Below are 25,789 nucleotides of genomic sequence, written 5' to 3'. Positions count from 1 at the left end.
TGTGTGCCGGCTCCTGTTTTGTGCCTCAGGTGTGTGTGTGTGTGTGTGTGTGTGTGCGCGCGCGCGCGCGAGAGTGTGGAGGCTGTGAACCTGCTGCCTGCCTGGGTGGGGCAGTGTCTGTGTGTTGTTCCCCGGTCCAGGGGGAGCGAGTCCCGAGAGGGCTCCCAGGTATTTGTGCTGTTAACTCAGCGGGCCCTCTGGGCCAGGCCCGTGTCGCTCACACTGCACCTGGAGCCAGGGCCTCTGCTCCTTATTTCGTGTCCAGACTGCGGAGAGCGAGGGCCGGGTGTCTGCCCTGCGTTCCTCATCGGGTGTCCGCTGTGGAGAGCGCGGCAGGTATGCAGTGCCATATCTCCTGTCTGCGGCTTCACTTGACACCTACGGGCCTTGGTTGCTATGGGAACGGGTTAAAGATGGCACGGCGCTGGGCCTGCCTGGTGGTGCTGCCTTTTATCCTGTGAGACAAAGTGTGTGTGTGTGTGAGAGAGAGTGAAGAAGGAGCCAGGTGGGGAAAAGGACTAGGGTGTCAGCTGCTTACTGGATTCAACTTGTGTTCCCAGTTGGGGAGCCCGGGCTCGTGTGACCTTGGGAGGAAAGACCCCTCCGCCCGCGCTGCGGATTCGAACCCGTGACCTCTGCTCTGCCCTGGACGGACGGGCGGGAGGCCTGGCCATGAGATTGCTGGGCGGCCCCTCCGAGCCCCTCCGGGGTCGTCGGCGTGCGGTCAGCCGGGCCTGCGGCCTGTTACTGCTCGCCTAGCCTGGCAGCGGCCCAGACGTGCTCGGACCTGTAGCTGGCCCGCTCCCTGTGGGCGGGAGGAGAGACGAGTGCAGGCCGCATGTCACAGCTGAAGGGCTGTCGTCTCTCAGGGAAATTATTTTTATCTCGCTTTGCGCAATGACGCGCCGCAGTCCAGGGCTTATCAGCTGCAGGCTCTGGACGTCCCAGCACCTGACATTTCAGACCCCTTGAGTTACTTTGAATCCTTTTGCCTAAAGGTAGCCAAATGTTACCTGTTTTTCTGTCTTATCGGTACGCTTTGTTGAAGAGTCAGTAGCTTCTCAGTCCGAGAATAGATTGAGCTGTCTGAGGGGTCACTAGAGACCCAGCAAGGACGGGCAGGACCTGTGGCGTTGGGCGCGTTCCTCCCCTGTTCCAGGGGAGAGACGATCGGGCTGTGACGTGACAGGGTGGTGCTGTGAGATTAACGCCCAGATGGTGAGGCAGGCCCTGCAGTCCCGTTCTAGGCCTTGCCACGCGATTCTGTTCATTTTTCAGTCGGTTCAAAATCTGCCGAGCGGGGCGTCACGGACACGCGTGGCCTTCGTCACGCAGCGTGTCGGAGATGAGGCGAGAGAGGCGTGACATGAGAAACCCAGAGGCTTTCGGGGGCGACTGGAGTCCGACTGACTTGGCGCTAAATGGTTTCTGTCTCGTCAGATGCGGTCAGCCCTCCTGCCAGGAAGCAGTGGGCTCGAAACCCCTGCACTGCTTCCACTTTGGTGTCAGCTGAAGCCCGAGAGATGCAGAGCTCGGCGTGTTATAATTCACGCCATAAGGAACATCTATTCTAACATAAATCACATGGCGAGTCTTTAATGATATCAGTGACTTTGCGCGTCCTCTATGTTGAGAATATTTTATCTTAAAAGCATGACAGACAATACTGGCTGAGTGTGGTGTAATAGCATGTTAATTATTACACTTGATCACAGGGCACGATAAATCGAGTGAGGGCGGTCACGCAGTGAAGTGCAGCATAGCGTGACCAGCGCACAGGCCTGCGGTAGGACAGACCTGACTAGACAGTGCAGAGAGTCGATGAGGATAGATGAGCTGGTGGTCACAGGAGTGCAGTGATGTCTGTCGCTGTGACCAACGCACAGGCCTGGGATAGGACAGACCTGACTATCCAGTGCAGAGAATCTATATGGTGAGCAGATCATGAGCAGGTGGTCACAGGAGTGCCGGTGATGGTCATTTGTAGGTACGGAGGCTAGAGAGAGACTATTGTGGTGTGAAGAGGGAAATGGATTGTTGTTATTGGAAGGAGGAAACTGGCTCATTTGACAGGGCATGCAGGTGTATTAATTTAAAGCTGAAACTGGAACAGTAGTGCCATTCAGGGTCACAGCACTGGGACATCGTCCAAAAATTACACCAGCACCACACACATGCACGCGGAAGATAATTTTCATCCAGTATTTTTATGAAAACGGCAAATGTGCTGTTTTTCAGGCTCTCTTTTAAGGGAGTTTCACGGCAGGGTTTTTGGATTTATAACTTATAATATAAGTAGTCCCACTCAGCAGAGGGAGCAGGGACTTGGACAGGGGCACCGTCTTCGTCCTGAAACTAAGAGTGTGGACAGGGACAGGAATGCGTGCTAACAGCTGCAGCCTCACTGGTAGAAAGGGTTTTATTCGTTTATATTGTGCTTCTCTGCCCCTCTGACGGGGCTGTGGGAGATCTGGGCTGTTCTGCTGTTGAATGACTCTGTTGCTTGATTAAGTCAGTGCAGGCTCCCACACCAAGGACGTGCTCCGGTGCCGAATACGGCATCGCAGGTCAGAATCTGCGGTCACGGTGGTCGTTTAGAAACAGGAACAGGAGCCTGGCTGAGTTCCCGGCCATTTAACTCCACAGCCTTCCAAAGATCTGAGTTATTTCAAAACGTAGAAAACGCAACTGAAGGTGGGAACGTAGGTAGAAGGAGTGATGATATTAAAATTAAAATGATATTTAGGCCTGTTGATCTGTTTGGATTAGCTCCGGAAGCGGACAGACTGTCGTGCTGTCTCGCTGTCTCCACAGCCACGTTCGAGCGGTCCCACGTCTCTGTCCTGTCTCATCCCGGCTCTCCGCTGCTTGACCTGCCTTCGTTTCCTCTGGAGCTGCGCACGGGCCTTGGGAGACGGGGGGGCTGCGCTGTTCAGAGCCTGTTTAAGGGACTCAGTTCAACCAGATCCAGCGAGGGGGTGAAGTCGCGGTTCTTCTTGGCGTGGCGGCCCTGCTTGTCAGTCTGCGTGCGGCCCATGTGTTGTCTTCCGGATTGCTGAGCGCCGCAGTGTGGGCATTAGCAGCCTGCACAGCCTTATGGCTGTGGCGGGACACTGCTGCTTTAATCAGATCCTCAGAGGCTTGTGGCTCAGTGGCTGTTCCCTTTTTGTCCCCTCTGTTCACGAGTGCTGCTATCCCCCAGCCTGTCGGTTCCTTACTGAGCCTCTGGAGCTTGAAGCTGTGCAGAAGCGAGCTTGTGTTCATTTTCTTCCTTTCCATTCTTTTTTTATGCATTAAGGTCTTATTAAGCACCATGCTGGCACTCTCCTTATTTAGCTGCGTCATTGCAGCTCTGTCACATGTTTAGTTTTAAAGGTCTGTTGAAGAAAGCATGCCTTTAATATTAATAGCCCACACAGGCCGCTGAAGAGAAGAGTGCTGTGTCTTCTTTCCTTTTTACAATTTGTTCCAGTAAAGAGGTCTGAGAGTGTGAGCTGCAGAGCTTCTTGGCTTCTGTCCTTCAGGATTTTGAAACACGCAGCCCGTTTCTTAGTGCGCCTTTATTCCTCTGCGCGGCTGGAGCCCCAATGGCGCGGTGCAGCCCCTCGCCCCGCTCAAGGGCAGGCCACCTTTTCGTCTACCTGCTGCGGCTTTGACGCCGGAGGCAGGCGGTCTCGCTCGTTTGTGCGTCGTCAGCTCCTGCCGAGATCCGTCGTCCAGTGAGGACGGGCAGGTTTTCAAAAATCATAAGGCCTCTGCCAAGGCACACATTAGATGTAAGGAGGGATCCAGAGAAGGCTGCTGAAGGCATGACGCACATTTTCTCTGATCTGGCTCATTTCTCGGGGGGTCTAGGAGCTGGAGGCACCGAATAGACTCCCCGTGCCAGCTATTTATTTAAGGAACTGCTTTGGGATGTTTTTTTAACGCGAAAGATGTGCCATGAGGTTCTTACCCACCTGTCCTTTGTCGGTAAGTGCTTAGTCGGCGCAAGTTACCATAGACAGCAGGTTTCTGGCCCATGGGAGGAAACACAGGATGGAGAACATGCAAACTCCATGCAGACGGTGCCCCATACTGGTGTCTTTACCCCAGAGCCGTGAGGAGGTACTATAATAATAATAATAATAATAATAATAATTGCTTTCACTTATATAGCGCTTTTCTGGACACTCCACTCAAAGCACTTTACAGGTAATGGGGATCCCCTCCACCACCACCAGTGTGCAGCATCCACCTAATCCGCTATGGCATTAGGTACACTGTACGTACCATAGTTCTAGGGGTTTAGGCACAGCAGCCTTGGGACAGAGTTAATCCGGCACGAAGCAACACTAAAACACATCCTTAAAGGGTCTGTCCTTGTGAAAATAATATTTTCGATCCATCCTTTTTTGGGTGTGAAACAAGCTCAGGGATGCTGGTTTTCTGAAATGCGTTCCCTTCTGGTTGTGAAGGTGCTTCTCATTCTGTAGTGATTTTGAGGAATTAAAATTGACAATGAAACATTGACAGGAGACAGGGAAGCTTGTTGTTTTTGTTTTTTTGCACGAATCCAGTTTTTAAGAACTGAGCCATCACTTCCAAAGCCCTGTGACAAGCCACCTGCAGTGAGAGACTGGGCACATTTCATGGTTTTAGATGTTCAGCTGTTTTTGTAGACGTTGATAGTTTATCTTGGTTAGAACTCAGACTGTTGCGTAATATTGTTGCGACATAGAGTGCTGAGTGTTTGTTCATTTATGAAACTGAGAAGGAGACGTTGCCAAACCTCTGATTTTGGTACTTCCTCACTCACAGGCCGACGGACGGGTCAGAATGTTGTGGTTTTCGGAAAGATGTTTGTGGAGCATGTTGGCGGCGTGCTAGAACTTTTGCTTTTACATTGATTCAGCTGTAGTTTTCGGCCCTGGTGGGTGTATGGGGTTTATTAGTGCACAATTATGTTAATCTCGTGAGCACGGGCCATCTTGCTGGTGTTTTTATCGTGGGCAGGAAAAGCACAAAAAGGAAAACCGTGCTACTTTTCAGGTCACTTGTTTTTCCAGTGTCTAAACCTTTGAAGCGCTCAGGTCCGTCCCAAGAATGTGCTTCAGAAAAGGGAGGCAGGGGGGAGACCGTTTTGCGGAAAGGTTGTCAGTTTTGCACAGGTGATGCTCTTGTGCTTCACCACTGGGGTTCAGAGCAGTGAGCGCTCCTGATTTCCTTCCCCCCCGTCTCTTCCTGGAAGCCTGCTCGAGGAAAGGTGGTTCCTCGCTCTCACAGCTCTTCTTCTCTCGTCCCACCCAGGTGAGCCTGAATGATTCCCACAACCTGATGGTGGTCCACTGGGCTGGAGAGAAGAGTAACGTCATTGTGGCTCTGGCCCGGGACAGCACAGGAGCCCTGGAGCCCAAGACCAGCTCGGTGAGTCCGAGGGGCAGCGATTCCGGCAGCCGTCACACGTACAGCACAGAGCAGTTCGATCTGTGGACGTGATGCCCTAACACAAGTAGAAACACATCTGGACCGTGTTAGGAAAGAGCACGGAGCTGGCAGGCTGGGCGCCCCTTGGCCGAGACGAACGGGCTGGGCTCGTGAGCAGCACAGCAGGCAGGGAGCACACCTTGTTGCCCCAGTGCTCTGGCCGGGAACACACTACTATAGGGGGCGCCGTCCTTCTGACAGTTCGATTTAAAAGCCATTCCATTCACCCCCACCACAGGCGCACATCACTCAGGATTCCCTCACAACCAGGACAGAAGCAGAGGGTTCAGCTGGTCGCTCCAGTGCACGGCTGTTGTACAGAGCACCGGGCTGACTAATTATTTACTGACACCTGGATCAGCTGTCCCCTGACATCACTGAGGCTCGAATCAGCTATCAGCCATTCTAAGTGTCGGCTGAAATATCCAAGCTTGGGATCAGGGAATAACATCCCTGATTCCCTTGTCATTCCTCTTTTTCACTTCAGCTGTAAAAGACTCTGGCCCTTTTCATTGCTGCTCTTGACTGTGTCTCTTGTGTCCTTTTGGCAGGTCTATGTTTCCTATGATTATGGCGCCTCCTTCCAGCCGATTTCGCACAAGTTCCAGCTGACAGGTGACAAAGCAGGCCGCAAGCAGGTCATCGCCAAGTTCTACCAAAGCCCAGCGGACAACAAGAGGGTGAGGGCACGGCTCTGTGTGCCTTAGCTGCTTGTCCACACGTGCAAAAGCTTATAACGGCCAGCAACCTGATTCACCCAGAAGCCCGAGTGAGGCGAATCGGTTGTCCTTCCAGGGCGGTTTTCTGAGCTGAGGTCTGCACATCCCTTTGGAGGCAAAAGTGTGCAGATTCATTTTCTCATCCGGGTAGGAAAGGTGCACATGAGGGCAGGAGGAAGAAAGGAACATGTTTGGCAACATGGTAGAGTGATGGTTGGCGCTGTTGCCATGTAGGTCTTGGGGTCTCTTGGATTGGACCCTGGCCTCTGGGGGGGGGGCCTTCTGTGTGGAGTTTGCATGTTCTTGCTGCCCCCGCATGGGTTTTCTCCAGATGCTTTGGTTTCCAGGTTAATCACACCCCGCTCCCCCCCTCCTCTTCTCCCAGTACCTCTTTGCGGACACCACCAACGGCTACCTGTGGAACACCTTCGACTTCTGCCGCACGATCCAGGGCATCCTGGCCCCCTTCCGGCCCACGGACCTGCTGCTGCACAGCAAGATGCCCAACCTGGTGCTGGGCTACGACAGCACCCACCCGAACAAGCAGGTGAGCGTGCTCCCCGACACGACCAGGGGCCGGCTTGTTCGTGGGCCAGCTCCGCGGCTGGTCTCTCCTTAGACCGCTTCAGTGGCAACGCGCTGATGGAGTCTGCTGGCAGAATCTGTATGTTCCTCTGTACCCCTATAGTGGTAGGAGCTGTGAACTCCTGCTGCGTTCACATGCTAAACTCTAACCTTCACACTTGCCGTAGCACAGATGCGTCTCCCTCCCCCGTGCTGAACTCCCATCTTCTGTGCTAAACTCCTGATGGGCATGTTTCACGACTAGACCCGCATGCAGGCGAGATCCCTTCCTTCGGCGCTGGTAGCTGCAGCTCCAGAGAGCGAGCCAGCAGAGTTTAACCCTCCTCTCTCCTCTCCTCGCCCCGCTGCAGCTGTGGAAGTCGGACGATTTTGGCGAGACCTGGGTGCTGATTCAGGAGCACGTCAAGGCCTACTTCTGGTGAGTTTGGTTGTTTTTCTTTCCCGACGCATTAGGATTAAAAGGAGGAATTTTCCCGCCCCTGGAAGTTGACGCCTGCGCTGGCAGTGCGATGCCAAAGTGGTGCTTTCGTTTCCTGGCTGTTGCTCATGTGTGCCAGTGTCCAGGGCCTGACTCCTGTGGCCACACACAGAGAATCATTCAGCACCGGTGATGGAGAGCTCGTTGGGAACTGCAGACACAGTAACCCCTCCTGCACCGAGGCTGGGAACAACTGATCCAAACCATCCAGACCCCCCAATTTGTCCTGGATCTGGGGGTTCCATCCCAAAGTCCTTTTGCATCCTGGCGAGAGTTTTTTTTTTGGGGGGGGCAGGATTTAAACTCCGAGCTGTGCTGCCTCATCCGTGATGATCTCCCACTTATCCTCCGGGAAACCCTGAAGATTTGACCATGAAAAACAAAGCAGTAATGGGCTTTTCGCTCTGAAACAGGCGGAAGATGGAATAAGTGCTACTGGGTCAGTGTTTGTTAATCTCCTGTAGTTGTTCTGCCCAGAAGGCTGTTTGCCGTGCCCTGCTCATCTGACAGCGAGACTCATTAAAACAGGATCAATTAACAGCAGAAAGATTTGCAGATAAATTCCCTGTTAATGCGTTTCGATTGCCACTCTGGTTGCTATGCATTTCCAGTGAGCGCTAATCGTGTTTTCTCCAGGCCAATGAAAGCGTGTGTGTGCCGTGCCCTGTGAGACACAGCTGACTGGGGAGTGCGCTGTCCCCCTGTGACATCCTGCTGCACGGAGTGACTAATTGAGAGCTCCTTTCACCTCGTCTGTGGAAGGTCTCTGAAGAGAGAGATGAACCAGCTCGGTGGTGTTTTTTCGGTTTTGCCAGCAGCCACATCACCCTGCAGCTCCCAGCTGGCAGCCCCACTGGAGCTCAGCAGGTGTGAGCCTGGCCAGTACCTGGATGGGAGACTCCTGGGAAAGCTGAGGCTGCTGCTGGAAGAGGTGTTAGTGGACCAGTAGGGGGCGCTCACCCTGCGGTCTGTGTGGGTCCTAATGCCCCAGTATAGTGACGGGGACACTATACTGTAAAAAGGCACTGTCCTTAGGATAAGACATAAAACTGAGGTCCTGACTCTCTGTGGTCATTAAAAATCCCAGGGTGTTTCTGAAAGAGTAGGGGTGTTACCCCGGTGTCTTGGCCAAATTTCCCCCTGGCCTTTCCCAGTCATGGCCTCCTAATAATCCCCCTCTGTGAACTGGCTTCATCACTCTGCTCTCCTCCCCACTGAGAGCTGGTGTGTGGGGAGAGGACTGGAGCATCATCCAGGTGGCGCTGCACACTGGTGGGGCTGGAGGGGATCCCCATGACCTGTAAAGAGCTCTGAGTGGAGTGTCCAGAAAAGAGCTCTAGAAGTGTGAGGAATCGTCATTATTATTATTTTTGTAACAGCAGCATAGTCGTACGTGCTCTGTTAATGGAAGTGCGGCACGTGTGCGTGCAGATCCCAGTCCTGGTGACCCAGCCGACTGGGAGAGCTGGAGGTGCGAGCTCAGGAGACCGGGCAGGCATCTGCATGAGTGCTGTCAAGATCAGCAACCGTTTCAAAATCTGGGAGGCCTGGGTTTGGCAAGACGACTGCATTAATAAATGACGGCGCCCTCAAGGCCGGGCTGAGCTCATTCCCCGCGCCGAGTACTGCAATGTGCCTGAGCAGAGGGAGAGACGAGGGGACAGGTGACCTCATCCCCTGCTCTCCAAACCGCCGCTCGGCTGTATTGAGAAAATAAAGACAAGCCCAGCGAGAGCAGCTCCTTCTTCGTGTCCTTTTTTTCCGCGTTTTCAAGCCACGCAAAGGAGGCGAGGCGGCAGGTCCCCTCCGGCTGGCTTCAGTAGGTGTTCAGAAGGACGTACGTGCCCCTGCTGCCGCCTTCTCGCGGTTTCAGATGAGATCAAGCGCACGGGGGAAGCAGGAAGGAGGTGCCTGATCTCATCTGAAGCGCTCCTGTGAAGAAGACACGCTCCTTCGTCGCTGTTTCGGTCTGGTTTTGCCTGCACAGCTGGGGGCGCAGCCCTGACCTGGATTTAAACTCGGTTTCGGGCGGTAGCCCCCCAAAACCCTTACACACACACGCACACACACACACTGGCTGTAAGTGGGGAGGAAAAGTCACCTGGGACCCCCCCCCTCACCCCACCCCAGACTCTTCAAGGTCACTCCTCTGCACTGCCTGGTTTCACAGGCCAGCCTGAGAGTGGGGAGCTTGGATTCATTTATTCATTTCACGGGCATAGTCTCACACTTACCCACAGTTAATGATTAATGGAGCACATGCTTAAGAATCCCAAATAACAGATTTTGGCCAGACTCCTCGTAGCGTCTGCCCAAGAGCCTGGCTCTCGCATGGGTGGGGAGTCGGGGAGGCTGTGCAGCCCGTGGTCACCCCCCCTGTGTCTGTCCCTGTCCCGCAGGGGGGTGGAGCCCTACGACGCCTCCACCACCGTGTTCGTCCAGCGCCACGAGCCCCTGCACACCTCCAGCGTCCTCAGCAGCACCGACTTCTTCCAGAGCGAGCCGAACCGCCGGCTGATCCTGGACCGGGTGGACTCCTTCCAGCTGCGCGACAAGTACATGTTCGCCACCAGGAACGTGGTGAGTTTCCGGGGGGCGCGATGAGGCGGGGGGGGCTGGGCGCAAGAGCCGTCACGGGACGTGTGGTCCAGCCCGTCCCTCTGGCTGCTAGCAGCGGCCTGATCCACAGCCAGCAGCCCTGTCACCCTGCAGCTCCCAGCCCCACTGGAGCTCAGCAGGAGTGAGCCTGGCCAGTAGCTGGATGGGAGACTCCTGGGAAAGCTGGGGCTGCTGCTGGAAGAGGTGTCAGTGGACCAGTAGGGGGCGCTCACCCTGCGGTCTGTGTGGGTCCTAATGCCCCAGTTTAGTGACGGGGACACTACACTGTAAAAAGGCGCCGTCCTTCAGATGAGACGTAAAACCGAGGTCCTGACTCTCTGTGGTCATTAAAAATCCCAGGGCGTTTCTCGAAAAGAGTAGGGGTGTTACCCTGGTGTCCTCCTAATAATCCCCATCTCTGAACTGGCTTCATCACTCTGCTCTCCTCCCCACTGTAGTGGTGCATCATCCAGGTGGGGCTGCACACTGGTGGGGGTGGAGGGCATCCCCATGACCTGTAAAGTGGAGTGGAGTGGCTTTGAGTGGAGTGTCCAGAAAAGCGCTATATAAGTATAAGCAATTGATTTATTTATTGCATCCGGGGTATCGGCTTCAAAACCCCAGCTGGGCGTCTTGTTCCAGGCTCCCACAACCCTTTGTGTAAAGAGCTCCCGGAAATGCACTCCCCGGTAGTTTCCCCACGTGTCTGCTTGCTCATGTTTGAGTTTGATTCAGATATGTCTTGTTTATTTTGGTCCCGGCTCTGCTTGTTCTGGTTACACTTTGTTTTCCCTGATCAGTGACCCTTGATTCATGTTATAATAGTTAACCATTGGGCAGCACAGTGTATCAACTGTCTGCCTGTGAAAATGGACCCCAGTTAATTATAGATTTTTTTATTGAATGATTTTATGCACATAATAGAGAGCACGGGTAATTCAGAAACACTCTGCAAAGGCTGATGCTGCAAATAAGGCCGTGACACTGATAGATTTGACGCAGCAGGAGATAAACAGGGTCTCGGAGAGCATTTAATTGAAGCAATCAAAATGGAAAAAAAACTGTCGATCGATGCAATTTTCAGCAAAGAAAAACTCTGGCCAGTTAGGGACTATTTCCTAATGCAAGGAACTGTACAGGGCTAATAAAGTGATCTCATGGCCGCTGGAGACACTCACGGGCAGGAGCTGGCGCTGGCTTGTCGGCCCTCGGTCCCATAGAGCAGACGTGCCAAGACAGAGCAGCTGCACAGTGGCCCTGCTTCTTCATGAGTCAAGGGGCACTCCAGTGTGGTCTGGAGCAGGAGCATGAGGGAGGGATGAGGGAGGAGGAAGGACGCTGGAGAGAGAGCAAGCGGGCGAGAGGGAGCGTCCGAGCAGGCCGACGAAATCGATAAAGTAACCGAGGGATCTGAAAAAAGTCGAGCCGGTGGGCGATGGCTGAGGGGAGCGTCGTGGATTTGCTGGCCTTTCGGGAGTTAATAGTCCTGAAAATCCCTGGAAAAGATGAAGAGGTGAAGCAGGGGATTATGGGCTTGGAGCGATCTTTTAATCCTCACCGCTCTGGCCTGTTCCTTGAAGCAGTCAGGGCCTTCATCCTTGCTCCTTCTCGAGAAGAACAGCTCCCACTGGGAGAAGCTTTCTCGTTCCCGAGAGTCTATGGATTCTGCTGGATTAGTGATTTACCGCAATACTTCCAAGTACAGCCTGGCCTGTCTTTTTTTCCAGTGTTGCCAGTGTAAACAGCTAAATGGCAGGGCGCTTTCTGCAGTAGATACAATGAAAAGATACAGGTTGTTGGACAAATACCTCTGGGGTGATCAATGCAATGTATGTGTGTGTGTGTGTGCTGTGCATTTCCCCAAAGTGACTCTTGCATTTTCCGGGCTGTTTCTTTTTTGATGCGTAGCCTTTTCATCTCCTTCCTCTGTGGGTTTCTGCAAGGGCACCAGCCTTTGGCCACTCCACGCCCGCGCTGCCCACACCGCAAGCATGCGGCGGGCTTGTGGCCGGCCCGGCTCGGCAGGCTGCCAGGCCCACCCGATTATCACGCCGTGGCCCTGCGCCTTCAAGGACCCGACCGCTGCATTCCTCCTTAGACCTGCGCTCCTCTCCCTTTGCTCGTGAGACTCGATCTCCTCCTCGCCTGTTTGAGGGCCTGTACATGTGCGTGTTCTGATTGCACTGTGAAGGGCTGGAGATAATGGAAGTAAGCGGTCAGGTACTGATGGGGTGGAAATCCTGGGCCTTTCGGACTCAGGGATTTGAAATCACCCCAGGGGTGGGCCCTACAGTCGCTTCTCTAATCCCGCTGATCACCAAGTACCCCGGATCCAACGCCGGCTTTAACTGGGGACTGTGCCAGGTTTATGGCTGTTGACTCACAAACCACAGCCCTTCCCTGTGGCTTTTGAGAACCATCTTTGGTTGCTCCGGCACCAAAGGCATCTGTTGGCACTAGAACAAAAGCAGAAAGAAAACCGTCTTTCCCGGAGCTGCGGCAGGTGGCCTTTCTCGTGGGTTGGGGGGAGAGCACGAGCCCGCCACCGTTGAGTCGGAGGGGAAAATCGAGAGCTGGTTGCCCCGTCGGAGGAGGCGGCCTGTGGCCCTGTGTCTTTGTCTGCTCCTCGAGAGGTGACAGGGGGCCGCACCGCCAGCAGGCGACAGTAAATGAGACTGTTCAGGGTCAGGAAGTGTGTTAAGTGAGGCTTGTGGTTTGCTGTGCACAAGCTCTTTTGTAGAAACAGGCCCCAGCTGCAGAAGGGCTGAATACATTTGGTCCAGGTCTCCTGGTGTGTCACGGTAAAATTGCACCGTACTGTGGCATGTTTATACAAGCTGTTCTGCTGGAACGCATCTGTTGAGCACAATATGGGTAGAATGCGTCTGATAGTTTGGGGGGGGTAGTACATACTGGTCCAGATGTGCAATTTGAGCTGAAAAAAATGATTCCCAAAATGATTTAGAGCATCAGTTAAAAATGTGACCTTAAGTTTTTGTAAAAGGGGTTCAGACGGGTTCAGCGCATTCTTTCGTCTTTCTCTCTGCTTTTCCACTGTGGCTCCTCTGCTGTCATCGCCCCCTGCTATCGCCTTTCTCTCGCTCACAGCGAACTGCTGGGAGCGGAAGCTTTCGATACCTCCTGGTTCGTCTAGGTCAACGATGACCAGATTTCCAGGCTGTTCGGGCCAAGAATGCTCTCGGCATCAAAAAGTGCCGTTCCTGGTGGTACCCCCGAGCCGTCTGCCCCCCTAACCCGTTCGTTCCCGTTGGCTCACTGACTCCTTCTGCTTTGCCTTGGGTTCGAGAGTGAGTCCTCACGCTACAGCAGGGGCTGTAATAACGGTGGTCGGGGAAGACCGCAGCCTGCAGTCAGGGGGTAGAGAGCAGGGGACAAACCGCACGGAGGGGGAGGTACTCTAGTGAGCTCACTGAAGGTTCGCTGGCCTGCGGGTTCAAATCAAATCAAAGTTTATTTCTCAAATGCACAACAGTGCAGCGTGCAGCAGTAGTTGCCGGCAATGAAATGTCTTTTGCACGAGCTCACAAGAATCACAGAAATCACAAAATTGAGGTTATGAAAAGAAGGTTCCCTAATATTAGATGTAATAGAAATGGAATAAAACTCAATGTGAGCAGAGCTGTTGTGTGTCCATGGTGTGTGCAATATGTACAAGTAGTGCGGTTTTGCTGAATACAGTGAAAACTGTGTCCATTACAGGTCCATTACACTTTATATAGCGCTTTTCTGGACACTCCACTCAAAGCGCTTTTCAGGTATTGGGGACTCCCCTCCACCCCCACCAGTGTGCAGCCCCACCTGGATGATGCTCCAGTCCTCTCCCCACACACCAGCTCTCAGTGGGGAGGAGAGCAGAGTGATGAAGCCAGTTCAGAGATGGGGATTATTAGGAGGCCCTGACTGGGAAAGGCCAGGGGGAAATTTGGCCAGGATGTGATCTGTGATCATGTGCAGAAATGTGATCTGCAGCATGTCTAGGTCTAGGGACTGCGTGTGAAGTGAAGATCCCAGAATGAAGTGTGAGAAACTGAGAAAGCCGCTTGCATTTTCGACCCACGCCCTCGCTGCACCACTCCGAAAACTATTCATAGCCCCCGTGCTGCGCGACTTGGAGACGCGTGCGCTCAAGAGCGGTTCCGCCATCGCCTGTGTCGAGCTCCTGTCGCAGCTGGGCGTGAAGACGTTGAGAGAGTTTCACATTGCTGCAGAGCACCAGCTGTCATCGAGGACACCTGACCTGTGCCTTCCTCGTTGTAGATGCTCAGATAGAAATTGGCGCCCACAAAAACCACAGACCGAAACCAGTTTTATCTGGAGCTGAGTACAGCTAGTTTGCATTTTGTAAAACCTCCCCCTCCGTCGCGTGACTTTGCAAGATGAGCTGTGGACGTTCGGCGGGGTCTTTCTTGTGGCCGTGTGCGGAGGGGGTGGTGTGTCTGTAACCACGACACCTCTTTTCTTCCAAGAGCCCAGGGCGTCTCCTTAGGCCCAGTGGTAGAACCGTGCCTCTGCCACACTCACGGTGGTAATGATATTTTTAATTGAGGCCACTTGTACAGGGCATTCTGTACTTAAAGTAATTGTGAATTTGGACTGTGAAAAAATATAGTTCAGAATCCTATTAGTCAGGAGCTCAGGGAAGGCATTGGAGATTCAGTTGTGACCTTGCATTAAACTTCAGGCTTAGTGCAGAGGCAAGGACATAACATGCAGAGGGAGTGACAGGAGATTCAGGAACTGTGTGCGCATGACAGCCCCTTTATCTTCCTTGATTCCTTCTATGGGCTTCAGATGTCAAAGGCCTTCTGTTTCAGGAAATCTAAATTGGACTGCTTGTGCTCGTGAAATACACAATCTGGCGAAATACGCTTGCGACGCAAATCTCTCCTGAAGATTGTAGAAGAGAGATCGGTGTGGACAATGTGTTTTTTTTTTTAAATAAGGAAAAACCCAGAAATGCATTCACAAAACCGCCCTGTGAGCAGCCGCTGATACAGGCAATGAATGTCAGCCTGATTTAGGTGCAGTGAAAATTCCGTACCGGATGCTGTCAGGAGAAATCTGCGGAGCGCTTTCTATCTGTCGGAAAGCTGCAGTGAGCAGGGCCGGATTTAGGCGTTCGTAGGCCCCAGGCACTTTCACTCCAAAACGTGCAAAAAGAGGGGTAAACGCCAATTGAGTGACGTCGATCGACATGATGCACTTTAAATTCTTCCAATGCTAAACCCCGTGATTGCTGGAGCGAGTCGAGTGACCATCACTTCTCATCCTTCTGATGTCTGGAACAGTCGCTAGACAGCGTGTGATCGGTGATTTGGAGCACCTAGAGTCGATTGCAAGCCTGTTGTTTCAGCTCGTTTCTTCGTTAGTCGCTAGTGGTTCCCTCCTTCGTGGGCCCTTAACATTTCGAAGGCCCTAGGCACTGTGCCTGCAGTGCCTGATGGGAAATCCGGCACTGGTGGTGGGCCGATGGCTGCTGGCGGACGTGGCTCATGGTGTGCTGGACTGCAGTACCGATCCCATCAGAAGAACCACATGGAGTCGTTCTGCACTGCTAGGCCCTGCAGGGCAGTGCGCTGCTCTGGGTGTGCTCGGCCCTGTTTTTGTACAAATCGTCAAAGGACTAGATTGCATCAGGGGCTTCTTCTAAGAGTTTTATAGCCTCTTTGCCAATGCTCGCCTTTCCAGCTCTTCTCGCAGTGATACCAAAAGGCAGTGGCGGGGGGGGTTGGCAGTGTGGTGCAGTGATCATCCTCTCTGAACCCCCTGGGTGACTAAATGTGAGCTGAGCCGGCTCGGGGAGATCAAACAGGCCAGCAGTGAAACAGAGGAAAAATTAAAGGAATGTAATCCATCACTTTTCTGCAAGGACACGGGCATCAGTGCCACATTGCAGGGCTCATGCAGCTCCGAGTGTGTTGGAGGGCGGAGCCGATGACACGCTGTTTCTGCCCTTGTCCGTTCAGAGCCTTCTGGGAAGCCAGGGGCCGTCCTCCGTGCAGCTGTGGGTCTCCTACAACCGCCAGCCCATGAGAGCAGCCCAGTTCATGACTCGCCACCCCATCACGGTGAGCCACGCCGGCCGGCCGGCCGCCCCGCCCCGCCCCGCAGGCCAGGTGCGTGACTGGTCTCCTCTCGCCCCCGCAGGAGTACTACATCGCCGACGCGTCCGAGGACCAGGTGTTCGTGTGCGTCAACCACAACGGCAGCGTCACCAACCTGTACATCTCGGACGCGGAGGGGCTGAGCTTCTCCCTGTCCCTGGAGAACGTGCTGTACTACAGCCCGGAAGGCCCGGGCAGCGGCTCACTCATCAGGTACCACTGGTGGTGGGGGGGGTGCCGGGGCTCGGCTCGGCTCAGCTCAGCTCTGGGCACTGGGCAGCCGGCCGCCGAGAGACGGGTCAGCACAGGGGGTGGTCTGCCGTCTTGCAGAGCAGGAGTGGTTAACAGACAGTGCCATCAATTAACATCCCAGTATGCATTAGTGCAGGGGGTAGTCACTAGCTGGTTAACAAACAGCGCCATCAATTAACAACCAATTAACATCCCAGTATGCATTAGTGCAGGGGGTAGTCACAAGCTGATTAAACAAACAGCGCCATCAATTAACAACCAATTAACATCCCAGTATGCATTAGTGCAGGGGGTAGTCACTAGCTGGTTAACAAACAGCGCCATCAATTAACAAGCAATTAACATCCCAGTGAGCATTAACGCAGGGGCTGTTCAGCAGTCTTGCAGAGCAGGAGCTGGATAGCAGACAGTGCCATCAATTGAACAAGTGCAGGTTTATTCCAGGCTGAAAAGAGAAGAAAGGAAACGCAGTGTTTCGGCTGGGGAGCCTCCTGACACCCGAAGAAGGCGCCACAGCCGAAACGTTGTTTCTTTTATTTGTTCCTTTGCAGCCTATGCATGCTGACGCAGCCCCCTACTCAAGCTACGTTAACACTTCCAGTGTGCAGCGGTGCAGGGGGGGGTCAGCATGTACAGAGCAAGAGCTTGTTAATAAACAATCCCATCAGTTAACGGGCAGTTAGCATTGCAGTGTGCATCAGTGGAGGGGGTGGTCCCTCACCGGTCCACCAGCCTGATGTCACGCCTCTGCGTGTTGCGCAGGTATTTCGCGAGCGAGCCCTTCGCGGATATCCACCGCGTGGAGGGGCTGCGGGGGGTCTACATCGCCACGCTGACCAACGGCTCGCTGACCGAGGAGAACATGCGCTCGGTCATCACCTTCGACAAGGGGGGCACCTGGGAGCTGCTGCAGCCGCCCGCCGCCGACAGCCTGGGGGGCACCCTGGACTGCGAGGTGCGGAGGGGGGTGGGCACGGTGGGGCGCCGGCTTTCCTTTCATCTCCCCTGTTTGATCCACCTCCCCCCCCCCCCCCCCCCCCCCCTCCAAGAAATCACGGGGACGAGCAGCCGGGTTCACACCCGCGAGGAAGTGTGAGTGTCTGATGCACTTCCTCCGGCTGAAGCGGCTCTTCTTTCCGAGAAAGGGAAGTGGCTTAGACCTGACGGGCGTCTGCCTGGAACGGAGCCCACATCCCCCGCTGCCGGATCCGCCGGGCCCTGCTGCGCCGCGCCACGGCGGTGCTGTCTGTCTTGGCCGTCTTCCAGGGCTGGGAGAGCAAGCAGCAGCTGCAGCAGCAGCAGGGGCATCGAGGAGTGGCGAGCGATAAAGCCGTAGTCAAACTGGGCTGCAGCTGCTCCCTCAGCAGCTGGTAGCTGAGATCTGCTGCCACCAGCAGCCTCCTTGATCAGTCGTCCTGAGATCTGCTGCCACCAGCAGCCTCCTTGATCAGTCGTCCTGAGATTTGCTGCCACCAGTAGCCTCCTTGATCAGTCCTCCTGAGATCTGCTGCCTCCAGCAGACTCCTTGATCAGTCCTCCTGAGATCTGCTGCCACCAGAAGCCTCCTTGATCAGCCCCCCCTGAGATCTGCTGCCTCCTCGATCAGCCCCCCTGAGATCTGCTGCCACCAGCAGCCTCCTTGATCAGTCCTCCTGAGATCTGCTGCCACCAGAAGCCTCCTCGATCAGCCCCCCCCCCGAGATCTGCTGCCTCCTTGATCAGCCCCCCCTTAGATCTGCTGCCTCCTTGATCAGCCCCCCCTGAGATCTGCTGCCTCCTTGATCAGCCCCCCTGAGATCTGCTGCCTCCTTGATCAGCCCCCCTGAGATCTGCTGCCTCCTTGATCAGCCCCCCTGAGATCTGCTGCCTCCTTGATCAGCCCCCCTGAGATCTGCTGCCTCCTTGATCAGCCCCCCTGAGATCTGCTGCCTCCTTGATCAGCCCCCCCTGAGATCTGCTGCCTCCTTGATCAGCCCCCCTGAGATCTGCTGCCTCCTTGATCAGCCCCCCTGAGATCTGCGGCCACACCCTGGATGGGTCCCTCTGTAGTTGACGCCTGGATGGTTTTGATGGTTCTGGAACAAAGAGAGAGACCCTCCCTGCAGGCTGTTTTGGCAGTGGATGCTCGAGAGGCTCTGTTGTCCTGCCTGTAGTGTTCCCTTGCAGAAAGCCCCAAGTTGTGGTTTGCAATTGTTTTAAAAAACGTTTTATTTAGCGATGAAAGGGTTTACAAACAACATCAGCAGAATAAAAATTTGCCTTCATCTAACATTTCTGCCACATTGTATATATAAAATGAACTATTTACACTATGCCAGCAGGTGTGGAGGGCCATACAAAAAAACTACAATTGAGTGATAAGAAACACAACAAACAACAAAGCCTACACATGGATATCACTGCATATTTTCTCATAAACTAGAATCAGATCCCTGTAGGGAGATAAATTGAATCCATGTTTCCCAGTATCTGCTAAACCTCTCTGCCTGCAATCTGAGAGAAAAAGTTATTTTTCCCATTATGTAGATCTCATTCACAACATTAACCTGTGTGTTGGAGGTTCTTTAATAAACCATTTTTGCAGTTGTGGGCGTGAAACAAACCCAATACAGTGCTACCTACAGCTGGACCCTTTTTAATTAATACTCCTGGGACTGCAGCCTCTTTTTCTAATCTGAATCTTAACCTGCTGCAGCAGGTGACTCCTGCCTAGGGTTTTATGAAGATGATCATAAAAATATGGATCCCCGGTTTTTGGAAAAGATGCTCGTACACAGCACAAGCCCCAACACTGGGTATTTCAAGCTGGCTTCCCTCGGTATATTTTAAAACATTTTCAAGCTCAGATATTTAGGCAAATGGTGTTTCTGCATCCCCCAGCATGAGCAAACCGCTGTGTGTTTGGCTTTGTTGCTTGCTGCTGGTGTAGCTGGTGGCGCTGATGCCCTCCCCTCCTCTCCACAGCTGGCGAAGGGCTGCTCGCTGCACCTGTCCCAGCGCTGGAGCCAGCTGCTCAACTTCCAGCTGCCCCGGATGCCCATCCTGTCCAAGGAGTCGGCCCCCGGCCTCATCCTGGCCACAGGTGGGTCCCCCGCCTGCAGGGACAGCCGTGAGCGCTCAGCACTGGGGTGTTACTGGCCTTAACTGCAGTATAATAATAATAAACTATTTTATATAGCGCCTTTAAAGGTGGCTTCTCAAAGCGCTTTCCAGGATGACAGCAACAATAAATAAGAAGAATACACAAGATAAAACACAATTTCAATATACATGGATGGGGGTAGTAAGAAAAGCAGAGGGGTGGAGAATGGAACCAGTTCAGTAAAGGCTCTTCTGAAGAAGAGGGGTTTGAGTCTGGATTTGAAGGAGTTTAAAGAAGGTGACTCTCTGATATCCTTGGGCAGAGAGTTCCAGAGCTTGGGGGCATAACAGGAGAAGGCCCTGTCACCCATACAATGTAGACGGGCTTGGGGGACAGTAAGGAGAGCAGAATTAGAAGAGAGAAGGTTGCGAGGTGGGGAGTAGGGCAATGAAAGTTCAGGCTGAGGTGCCAAGCCATGCAGAGCCTTATAGGTAAGCATGAGGATTTTAAAGTCGACACGGAATTTGACCGGAAGCCAGTGCAAGGACTCCAGGATAGGAGTAATGTGATCACTTGCACTAGACCTGGTCAGGATTCTGACTGCTGAATTTTGGACATACTGCAGTTTGTTCAGAGTAGATTTAGATACCCCAGCGAGAAGAGCATTCCAGTAGTTGATTCGAGAGAACACAAATGTGTTGATCAGCTCTTCAGCCACAGTTAGTGATAGCACAGCGCGATCTGCATAGGACCACTGCAGAGGGTGTAACCTGCAGAGGGGGGTGATAGTTTCAGGAAGTGTGCGAGCATGACAGCCCCTGTGTCTTCCTTGGTTCCTTCTGTTGGCTTCAGATTTCAAAGGCCTCCTGTTTCTGAAATGTGTGGACATGTTACCTGTGGTGTTACTGCGTCCACCTGTATCCTCTAAGAACATGCTAGAGCGAAGCGTGTTAAAGGGCACTACAATGCTATTTTCCTGTTTCGGGGTTAGAAAGAACCGGCATTGATGAGCGCATTTCAAACCACAATGAAAGTAAAATGCACACAGTGACTCGTAAAACCTCCAGTTCACATCACAGAATCGATGAAATGTGCAGGTATGCGCAGGGCCGTGTTCTGCGAGGCACTGTAAACAAGCTGGCTTGCGAATACATCTCTTTTAATCCAGTAGAAATATTGTTCTCGATTTTGGGACGGTTTGGCTGACGGATACCACCAGCTGTTCTCGGTGAACCCTGCCTGCAGATCACGCTGGAACGTTTCCGCAGTGAAATATCTGCTGCAGGAGCCTGAACTTATTCGCTCGTCCATCCCAGGACATCACGCAACACAGGGACTAGTGAGCAGGAAGGGCCGCCTCGGGTCACAGTCCTTACAAACTCTCGCTCTTGCCTGCGCTGAGACCAGGGGTTTGTGTCAACACGGCGACTTACAGAATTTGCACAGAGCTCGCGGTTTTGTGCTTCATTCCGAGTCCGTCTTTTTTTTTTGTTCTATACTGTCAAAAAAAGAAATTGCGATTGCAGTTCTTCTTTAAGAGCTCGGCGGCTGACCACTTTCAGTTCTTGATCCTGTTGCGCAGGCGAGTCCTGGGCGTCTGTGTCCCTGTGTGGGGGCCCATGTTTGCACTCTCGCTCAGAGGGAAGCTGATCTAACCGGCCCAGCACACTGATAACCTCCCTGCTCCCCCCTCCCTCCTGCCACGGCGGGGGCAGATGCCAGCTGTGAGGGTGCCGCGCAGAAGCTCGCTGCCGTGTGCCCGCGCTGCAGCCTCGCCAAGAGCATCGGTTTTGTGAAGTGCACTCTGCGCACTGGGAAGCGGTTTAAACCTTTAATTAAGTCATTATTAGGTGACGGGCTCGGAGAGAGGCGGCGCTGCGGCACAGCCGCTGTAATTACTGCTCCTGGAGCAGCTGGCAGTGCCAGGGCAGCCGGCGGTAATTAGCGCCCACAGCCCGACAGACAACACACCGCCGGGCTGCATTGCCAGCAGCCACATCACCCTGCGACTCACAAACTGGCAGCCCCCCTGGAGCTCAGCAGGCGTGAGCCTGGCCAGTACCTGGATGGGAGACTCCTGGGAAAGCTGAGGCTGCTGCTGGAAGAGGTGTTAGTGGGGCCAGCAGGGGGCGCTCACCCTGCGGTCTGTGTGGGTCCTAATGCCCCAGTATAGTGACGGGGACACTACACTGTAAACAGGCGCTGTCCTTTGGCTGAGACGTAAAACCGAGGTCCTGACTCTCTGTGGTCATTAAAAATCCCAGGGTGTTGCTCAAAAAGAGTAGGGGTGTTACCCTGGTGTCCTGGTCAAATTTCCCATTGGTCCTTACCAGTCATGGCCTCCTAATAATCCCCATCTCTGAACTGGCTTCATCACTCTGCTCTCCTCCCCACTGAGAGCTGGTGTGTGGGGAGAGGACTGGAGCATCATCCAGGTGGGGCTGCACACTGGTGGGGCTGGAGGGGATCCCCATGACCTGTAAAGCGCTTTGAGTGGAGTGTGCAGGAAAGAGCTATATAAGTGTAAGCAATTATTATTATTATTATTATTATTATCCCGCAAGCCGGGCGTCTGGGTCCCAGTCTTCAGTAAACTTCATGCTCTGGGGGTTAATGGCGCCTGACAGCTGCCGTGTCCGAGTCCTGGCTCCAAACTTCACGTTCCTCGCTAGTTAGCAAGCCCGCTGCCCCCCTGCGCAGGCCGGACCGTCTCACCGGCTTCGCGCTGCTGGAACAGATCGCCGTGCTTTCCTGGGGGACGGCCGGTGCTGTCACCCTGGCTGCGGGCGGTGTGTGCGTGCCCGCGCCAGGTCCCGCCAGTGTTTACTGAAGGCGTGGCGCGCGCACACCGTAGCGGTTTCCACCTGACTGTGTGTTTTGGAGACGGGGGGGGACGGCATTCTCTAAAGGCTGTAAATCCTGCCGTTTGTTCTCTTTACCGGTGCCACTGCGTGCAGGGACTCGGTTTTTGTCTTGGCTCGTGAAAACAGCAGCAGAAGCTGAATTTTCGCCCCCCCTACAGAGCCCCCCACACAGGGCTGTGACTCCGTGCCTGCCGTCGGATGGCGGAGCGCCCCTGTGGGCCCTAGGGTGTGCTCGCAGCTTTGTTTGACAAGGCGTGCGGCCCGTATCGAGGTGCCACCTGTTTGTTTTTTTTCAGCTTCCTCCTCCTTTCATCTCCGTCTGTGTGGCTTTGGTCTCTCTGCTGAGGCTGCACTTGGGCGCTGTCGCCAGGCGCTTCTGCGAGGCGGGGGGCGGGGGGGGGGGAGTGAGTTTGTTTGAGACTGTTCTCTCTGTGACGGGAGGCTGTTCTCTCCGTGACGGGAGGCTGCGGCCTGAAGCAGGAGCCGTTTCTGGTTTCCAGGGCGGGTCACGGCCTTGAACCCCCCCCCTCACCCCAGCCCTCCGCTGTCTCTCCGCAGGCTCGGTGGGGAGGAACCTGGCCAACAAGCCCAACGTGTACGTGTCCAGCAGCGCGGGGGCAAGGTGGAGAGAGGTGAGCGAGCCGTGCCTCACAGCGCCACCTGCTGGTCAGAGCAGGGATCCCTCCTGTGCAGCTTGGAAACTCGGAAAGCTGCTGCAGTAATAATCCTGGGGCTGGTATAGGAAGGGAAAACTGGGTGTGTTCTGTGATGTGGGTTCTCTGCGGTTCAATAAGTTCAATAATGAGCACCGAGACAAAACAAAAAAACAAAACAACCCCCGAGCCAAAACTTTCAATCTCCTGCTCTCGGCGGAGGCGTCAGCAGTCCTGCCTCCTCGCGGCTCCACCACAGAAACTACAGACAGTGTGTGACCTCCGCGTAGGCGAAATGACCTCAAGATGTGAGATGAAATTAGGTTGTGTAAAAATGGCATTGGTGTTCAGAGCACATAAGTGAAAACCATTCAACGTCGGCCCAGTCTAAATACTAGGACATGGAAAAGAGCTGTGATGGCCAGCAGCCAGACCACCCTGCAGCCCCACTGGAGCCCAGCAGTGTGAGCCTGGCCAGTACCTGGATGGGAGACTCCTGGGAAAGCTGAGGCTGCTGCTGGAAGAGGTGTTAGTGGGGCCAGCAGGGGGCGCTCACCCTGCAGTCTGTGTGGGTCCTAATGCTCCAGTATAGTGACGGGGACACTGTACTGTAAACAGGCTCCGTCCTTCGGATGAGACGTAAAACCGAGGTCCTGACTCTCTGTGGTCATTAAAAATCCCAGGGCGTTTCTTGAAAAGAGTAGGGGTGTCACTCCGGTGTCCTGGCAAAATTCCTCCCTGGCCTTTCCCAGTCATGGCCTCCTAATAATCCCCATCTCTGAACTGGCTTCATCACTCTGCTCTCCTCCCCACTGAGAGCTGGTGTGTGGGGAGAGGACTGGAGCATCATCCAGGTGGGGCTGCACACTGGTGGGGGTGGAGGGGATCCCCACGACCTGTAAAGAGCTCTGAGTGGGGTGTCCAGAACAGCGCTATATGTATATATAAATGTAAGGAATTATTCTTAGAGCAGTCCTGACTCTCTCTCTTTGTGTAGCCCACTGTAAGACAAGTTGTGGTTTCTGCGATGTGTGTAATGACTGCGCTCGTGTGCTGTTGTCCCAGGCGCTGGCCGGTCCTCACTACTACAGCTGGGGCGACCATGGGGGGATACTGGTGGCCATCGCCCAGGGGGGCCCCACCACGCATCTGAAGTGAGTCTGCGCCCTCGCCTACTCCGCCATTACATCTCCTGTCCTCCCGTTTTCCTTCGTTTTCTGAGTATGACCCCCTTCGCCGCGAGACCGGGTAGACCAGGCCCTGGTCCTGGAGAGACCCCGTCCAGGAAAACGACAGAGAGGCCCATCTTGCTCGGTTGGCGTCTAGGGTTTCTAGATCCCCTTAAACTGCCCGTTCTGAAAGACGGGGAGCAGCTGTTGATCGATGAAACAGGTCGTTTCTTGAATTGGAAACTGACCCTCACGGCCTCAAGGTTGTTCAGCGTGTTGGCGGGGATTTCAAGCTTAACTGTTACCTCCTCTGCGAGACCATGCCAGTGCCGCACATGTTAAGAGCTCTGTGCACCTTGTGTTGATCAAAGCTGACTTCCCTGATCGCCGTCAGTGCAGGGATCAAATCACTTGCATGACAGTTATTCCAGGTCTGAAGAGCCTGCTTTGTTTCGAAACCCGCTGGACCGCCCAGGCTCGGACTTCCCCGCCTGTTGGTTAACACAGAAGCTCGTTTGACTGGAGCCGTTTTGCAATGGAAAGCAGATCTAGACGTGGGGTGTGCAGTTGTTTTATTAGGCAAATCAAAGATAAAACTGGTTGTCTTGGCTGCAAAGCCACAGAAAATGGTTTCTGCACACGAGACTGGCATAAGGCTTTGTATAAAGACCTGTCCTAGAACGTCTCCCGACGCCATAAACAGCTTGAAGTGACCAGGTTTGCTGAAAACACATTTGAGCCCCACAACCCCATTAGATGTGAAACCGCAGAGCTGCAGAGCCACATCAGAGCGCCGAGACGCGCCGAAACGCCAGAACTGCGATGGCAGCTGTGGGCGCCACCAGCAGAGCTAGCGGACCTGTGTGTGTGTGTGCAGGTTCAGCACGAACGAGGGCGAGACCTGGAAGGAGTTCGCCTTCTCCCAGAGCAGCGTGGTGGTGTACGGCCTGCTGACGGAGCCGGGGGAGAAGAGCACGCTCTTCACCGTCTTCGGCTCGTACGCTGACCGGCCGCACAGCTGGCTCATCCTGCAGATCAACGCCTCCGACGTGCTGGGTGAGGGCGGGGCGGGAGAGCAGAGGGGGGGAGGGATAGCGGGGGACCTGGGGCATAGCGGGGGTGCGGAGAGGGGGGGGGAGAGGGGTAGTGGGGGTGCGGAGAGGGATAGCGGGGGACCGGAGGGAGAGGGGAGAGGGATAGCCGGGGGGGCAGAGAGGGGGGAGGGGGATAGCGGGGGGTGGCTGTGGGGCAGCCGGGGAGGGGAGAGGGAAAACCTGGGGGGGGTGGCTGGAGGACAGGCCGGACGTCTCCGCACCCCGCGGGGAAGCTCGGTCAGCCCGTGCCTCTCTCCCGGCCGTGCGACAGGGGTGCCCTGCACGGAGAGCGACTACAAGCTGTGGTCCCCCTCGGACGAGCGCGGCAACGAGTGCCTGCTGGGCAGGAAGGCCGTGTTCAAGCGCAGGACGGCGCACGCCACCTGCTTCAACGGCGAGGACTTCGACCGGCCCATCACCGTGACCAACTGCTCCTGCACGCGCCAGGACTACGAGTGGTGAGCGGCCGGCAGCGACGTGGCGGCGGGGGGGCAGGGAGCTGCAGTCCCAAACAGCTGTTCAGTTTGAATATCCAGCGGGCGGAGCTGAGGTTCAGGGGAAAGCCACACAGACGCTGGTGAAGTCTGCTCCTGAGCTTAATAAAATATAATAATAAACTATTTTATACATCACCTTTAAAGTTTAGCTTCTCAAAGCACTTTACAGAACTACAAAAACAAACAAAAAAAATACACAAGATATGC

General features: G+C 54.4%; 1 protein-coding gene across 1 annotated transcript in view; it reads left to right on the top strand.

Moving 5' to 3' along the window:
- The window catches only part of sorl1 (sortilin-related receptor, L(DLR class) A repeats containing), a 56,988-nt gene that overhangs the window by 7,407 nt on the left and 23,792 nt on the right, over positions 1-25,789 (top strand). Inside the window, exons 3-15 of the mRNA XM_069182369.1 lie at positions 5,290-5,406; positions 6,018-6,146; positions 6,571-6,732; positions 7,121-7,188; positions 9,648-9,828; positions 15,834-15,935; positions 16,015-16,184; positions 16,986-17,178; positions 19,188-19,305; positions 22,728-22,801; positions 23,888-23,976; positions 24,869-25,047; positions 25,357-25,543. Coding sequence (XP_069038470.1) covers positions 5,290-5,406; positions 6,018-6,146; positions 6,571-6,732; positions 7,121-7,188; positions 9,648-9,828; positions 15,834-15,935; positions 16,015-16,184; positions 16,986-17,178; positions 19,188-19,305; positions 22,728-22,801; positions 23,888-23,976; positions 24,869-25,047; positions 25,357-25,543 — 1,769 coding nt within the window. The remainder of the gene's footprint in view (positions 1-5,289; positions 5,407-6,017; positions 6,147-6,570; positions 6,733-7,120; positions 7,189-9,647; positions 9,829-15,833; positions 15,936-16,014; positions 16,185-16,985; positions 17,179-19,187; positions 19,306-22,727; positions 22,802-23,887; positions 23,977-24,868; positions 25,048-25,356; positions 25,544-25,789) is intronic.

Source organism: Lepisosteus oculatus, chromosome 23 (assembly GCF_040954835.1).
Source record: "Lepisosteus oculatus isolate fLepOcu1 chromosome 23, fLepOcu1.hap2, whole genome shotgun sequence".
Classification (NCBI taxonomy): domain Eukaryota; kingdom Metazoa; phylum Chordata; class Actinopteri; order Semionotiformes; family Lepisosteidae; genus Lepisosteus; species Lepisosteus oculatus.
Note: the sequence above shows the minus strand (reverse complement) of the source record. Positions and strands in the feature narration are given on the sequence as shown.